The sequence below is a fragment of the Electrophorus electricus genome, chromosome 1, assembly GCF_041902795.1.
Source record: "Electrophorus electricus isolate QZ-2024a chromosome 1, ASM4190279v1, whole genome shotgun sequence".
Taxonomy (NCBI): Eukaryota; Metazoa; Chordata; class Actinopteri; order Gymnotiformes; family Gymnotidae; genus Electrophorus; species Electrophorus electricus.
Genome location: NC_137497.1, coordinates 44,492,006 through 44,497,005, shown reverse-complemented (window position 1 = coordinate 44,497,005; position 5,000 = coordinate 44,492,006). Strand labels below are relative to the sequence as shown.

Here is a 5,000-nt window from a genome sequence, read left to right as displayed (position 1 = left end):
ACAGATTTCATGTTGACACATGAAAAGGGAGCCTTCCTCCTCCTCCTCCTCCTCCTCCTCACTGGACCCTTTTTCTTGTCACAGGCTAACATCGTGAGCACAGACACGCTTGCTGAAGTGTTGCAGTTGTGGCTTTTACTGGGAATCACCAGGACACAGGAAGGTCATTTTCCATTTCTGTTCAGAAACTCCTTCACAGTCTGCAGGGAAAGGAAGCCTTTATTTGGAGGAGGACATTTCTAACAGGATATAGAGCACGACCAGTCTTATGACTTATTATAGTCACAGGTTCATGTTTCATCACAGTTTCATTCCTAACATGTATTGATGAGATGCTATGAGACTATTTTGTACAGAGATGATAATATGTGAAGACTAGTGGTCATCTGGTCCAGTTCTACCTTTCACACACCATCCTTTTGTGCTTAGATGTGATTCAAATCAGATTTTCTGCCATTTCCATGCAAATAGTGCCTGTTGTTTGTCATTTTGATTAAGTGACTAAATTTACCTTCCTTTGTGTTGCAGAACGAGCAGCCATGTCTCTAAGCTCTATCGTTTTGGCGGGAATGCTGCCGTCTGATTCATAATTAAACAGTCTACTACAGAGAAGGGCTTTTATTCATTAATCAGTGTTTGAAATTTCAGTGTTCAATCAGTGATCTCTGAGAGAAACTATTCATCCTTAGCAAAGTGCGGAGCCAGTGGAAGAAACGTGGAGGGTGGGTAACTGGACCTTCCTCCCCTGGACTTGGTCAGTCATGTCGGTACCTCGGTGAGGAGGACTTGGTAATCACTTTGATAACAGTACAGTGGTTTAAAAAACCTGCGAAATTAGTTTTAGTTGGGTACTCATGAGTATATGCAAAACAAAACAGCGTATAATTTTTGTTTTTAACCTCTTAAAAAGGAAATATGGAACATATGGAAATAGAGAATATATGCAAGATGTAGGAACCTGGAGATGTGCATAGGGAAATTCACCCAAATGAGCTGTGCAGCATAGTGCAAGTGTCTGTTTTTATGCACCAGATCATTTGGGTAAACAGATTTATCTGCTTCGTGGACACGAATCCTGTTGAATTGCTGGAGAAAACACATACATCAGACAAATGAATGCTGCCTGTCACTAGCAGGAACTGGAGAATCCCTTTTGAAAATGAAACCCCCTGGATTTTTCGCTATGCCTTGTTCCACAGAAGTAGAGGAGCGAAGCCCTCTGGCCCGCTGAGGACAGAGGCGTCTGTGAGCTATCGTGACAACATTTTAAAGCTACTGCTGGCTAATTTAACATTTAGCCAAAGTTAATCATTTTGCTTTAATCACTGCAGAGTTTAGGAAGTGAAACAGTTTTTTTGTTGTTGTTGAAAATATGTCGCTCACATTTGCACTTTACATCGATGAAAAAAACAAAGTGGCTAAAAAACTTTGCTGCAGTAAAAATGTCAATCCACAGGTTTTTATTTATGGAAGGAATTGGCAGTGAAATGATCAGGAATGTGTGAAAATGTGCTACTTAGATATTTGATCGTTTTATTTTTGATCCATTTGCTGAATGCAGCCAGTCACACACTGTTCAGTTCCACTTGGAGTTTCAGTTGAAACTCCAAATCTCATTGTAGAATTTATGGCATGTAGTATGTAGGCTATTTAACCCAGTGTGACCAGTACAGTGTTCAGCAATATGAACAGTGTAACATTCAGTAAAAGGACTGGCTCTGTTCTTCCCAGACGCAATACATTTGCGCCTTATAAATAATCCTAAGCTTCTCTTTGATGTCCTTGTGTGTCATGGATGTTCTGTTACCCTCCAACCATAATAAGGTGTTGGTTTTTCTCAGGTGCATGTTTTGTGATACACTCTCATGCGCACACACTCACTCTCACACTCACTCTCTCTCTCTCTCTCACTCACTCACACACACACACACACACACACACACACACACACACACACACACACACTTCCATCTATTAGCTGGCATCCTCCTTGACGCATCATAAACGACCTCAGACAGACAAAATGGCTGCCGTTCCTTAACATCTGACATTTCATTACACGGATAAATCAGAAAAGTTAAACAGATGTGAACAGTCCTCCGGAGAGCCTGCAGTTCATATTCATTAGTTAATTATGATACTGCTGGATTATTGATTGACCCAGAGCAGGAGTTCAGACTCAGTAAGCATTAGAAACTCTGAATATTGGAGAGCAAGAAGCAGAGATTGTGTGAATGCTCACTTCCATATTTCTCTTAAAAGTGGAAGCATCTTGGTGTGTATTACACTACATACACGCATACTGAAGGTGATATTTATTAAGCCAACCTGGAAGCGATCCCCCAGGAACAGGTGTGGCATCTGTGTTTCCTCCAGATCTGTCCAGAAATGGAAGAAGAGAAAACATACAGCAGAAACATTTAACATTAGCTCAGATTAAATTCAGAAACATTAGCTCAGATTAAATTCACTTCAGTTCATGGGGATTTTGTGTGACTGAAGTTCAATTTTATTGTTCTATTGAAATTGAAGTAATATTTCTATTACAAAATCCAAGAGTGACTTTAAACATTGATGTGTATAGTGAAGTTAGACTGCGGTTGCTCTACAGTTAAATCAAACCTTGCTATAGTGATTATTGGTCCATACTTTAACTGGAGGTTCAGAATGAAGAACTGCTGTTTTGTCTGCTGCCTTTAATGGTATTTTTCTTTACAGATTTTTAGACGCTGCTGGCTTGTGTTCAAAAAGGCGTCCAGTAAAGGTCCACGGCGGTTGGAGAAATATCCGGATGAGAAGGCCGCCTACTTTAGAAGTTTCCATAAGGTAAAAACAAAAAAATCCCATTTTTGCTTCTCTGTATTTATCAGCCTTTAAGGTTTATCACACATGCACAGTGGTTTAGTCATGTAGAAGCAGAGGAACAGACTTTTTATTCAAATAAATGTTATTTTTCACCGCTGGATCATTTCCAAAACATTTCATGTGTTCATTTTGAGTTGCTTTTTTATTTTGACCTGCAAAGCTCTTGAGAACTGCTCTTACCTTGTAATGATATCAGGGGAGAATGCTTAAACAGAGCAGTGATGATCCCCTCCAGAAATGTTAATAAGTCAGGCGGTGCTTGTACCTGCCACCTGCATGTGGAGTGAGTCATAATCTCTCATAATATCCACCCTCAAATTCAGCAGACCCACAGAGAGTCCTCCCCATCTGTTCCTTCGAACTTTGCCAGCGGGTTTTAATTGTCTGTTCACGGCCCTGATATCAGCATTTATTACTCATTCACCCTACACATATACGTCTATGTTTGGGGGGGGAGGTGGGGGGGTTTGTTTTTATTTAGGCTGTTTGTTCATGTATGTGTGAAGTTTAACATCGTGCTCAGCCTGTATATCGTGACAGTGTTTAGCGGACAGAGGGCTGATGTGTGCAGATTAGAGAGGTAATGGTGTTTATCTGTTCGTGGTTCTGTGAGAGTGTCTGCATATGCACTCTAAGAATATGTCTTCAAATGTTCAAACTTCAAATGTTCTTCTTTTTCTTCTTCATGATAATCAGTCATATAAACAAGAAATTCTGCAAATTTATTTGGAGTTTTTTGTTTGGGAATAGCTGGTAGGGATGATGATGATTCACAAATAGATTCTGGACAAAAAAATAAAACAGAAACCACAAAATAGCAGTACTGTATGTTGGATTGAAAATTCAAAATACAAAATCATCTGTTGGGTAGTTTATAATGTAATGACACTTTTAAGCTTTCATAGAGATACCAACGATTTTGTTTAAATGAATCTCTGGTTAAGTTCCTCCCGGTATACTAGCGGTTCTTAAGACGTGTGTTGTATTCGATGAGTATTCTCACATGTTTCACCAGGTAAAGCTGTGTTCATCAAACTGGAACATAAGTGTCAAAAATGGTAAGAAAACACAAATTTGAAGGACAAGTACAAAATGGTGAAGCAGCTAGGATAAACAACCCCTACTTGGAAATGGCAGAAAGATTGCAAAGAAATATGGTTTTTAAAAATAGAGATGGATTGTGTAAGAATAGAGATATGGATTTAAGTGAATTCGTAGTAAAGTCTGATCGACCAATTGGAAAACGTCCATGCTCCCACATGAAGAGCTGTGATTGGATGAGTGAAAAGTGATGTTCTGCAGAGAACTGTACTTGCAAGCATTTGCTACATCACAAATATAATTAATTTGGGGTGAGTGTAAATGTATTAAGCTGCTTAATAAAGTGCACACACTGTGTGTGTGTGTGTGTGTGTGTGTGTGTGTGTGTGTGTGTGTGTGTGTGTGTGTGTGTGTGTGAATAAAGAGAAGGTTGTAGCATTTCTGGTAGTTCAGGCATTGCATTATTAGTTTCTGACATTACTTCAGAGTCAGCTTGAAGTGCTTTGTATCAAATGGCATTTTAAGAAACCCCAGTGTCATTCTACATGCCATTTAACCAGTAATTATCTTAACTACTGTCTGCCAGCCTGTTTGACAGAGTGCACAAGAATACAGACCAAATGACATGACGCTAACCAACACAACACAGAAGTTAAGGATCTGCAGACAACTGAAAACATAGGAGAATATCTAATCAAGTTCAGCTACACTCTACAGTGCCTGTTGATCTCATTTTCATTCTTAATTTTTCAGGGAACCTTGGTATACATGGGCCGTCCTTTGTAATAACGGATGATACTGAAGCATAAAATGAATTGCTTGTTATCTGACTAAAATTAGAACCAATTTACACTCTACTACCCAAAACAGACGAGCTTGAGGCAACTCCAGTGTCTATAGCCACGTCTTCCCTGGAGAACTATGGGAAACCCAAGGCCTTTAACTTCATTATAGCCAGGAAACTCATCAAACTAAAAGACTGATGAGAAAGAATTGTTGTTTTTCTTTCTGGAAGGGGAGGGTCATCACGAACGTTCACTTTTGAAGGACACACTAGTTGTTTTCAGAGTGTGACGACGCCGTGTGGCAAAAGG

At 39.6% G+C, this 5,000-nt stretch overlaps 1 protein-coding gene across 2 annotated transcripts in view; it reads left to right on the top strand.

Moving 5' to 3' along the window:
• Nucleotides 1–5,000, top strand: part of dok6 (docking protein 6) — a 54,021-nt gene that overhangs the window by 17,285 nt on the left and 31,736 nt on the right. For both annotated transcript variants that reach the window (XM_027021402.3, XM_081721725.1), the window contains exon 2: nt 2,719–2,826. In XM_027021402.3, coding sequence (XP_026877203.1) covers nt 2,719–2,826 — 108 coding nt within the window. The remainder of the gene's footprint in view (nt 1–2,718; nt 2,827–5,000) is intronic.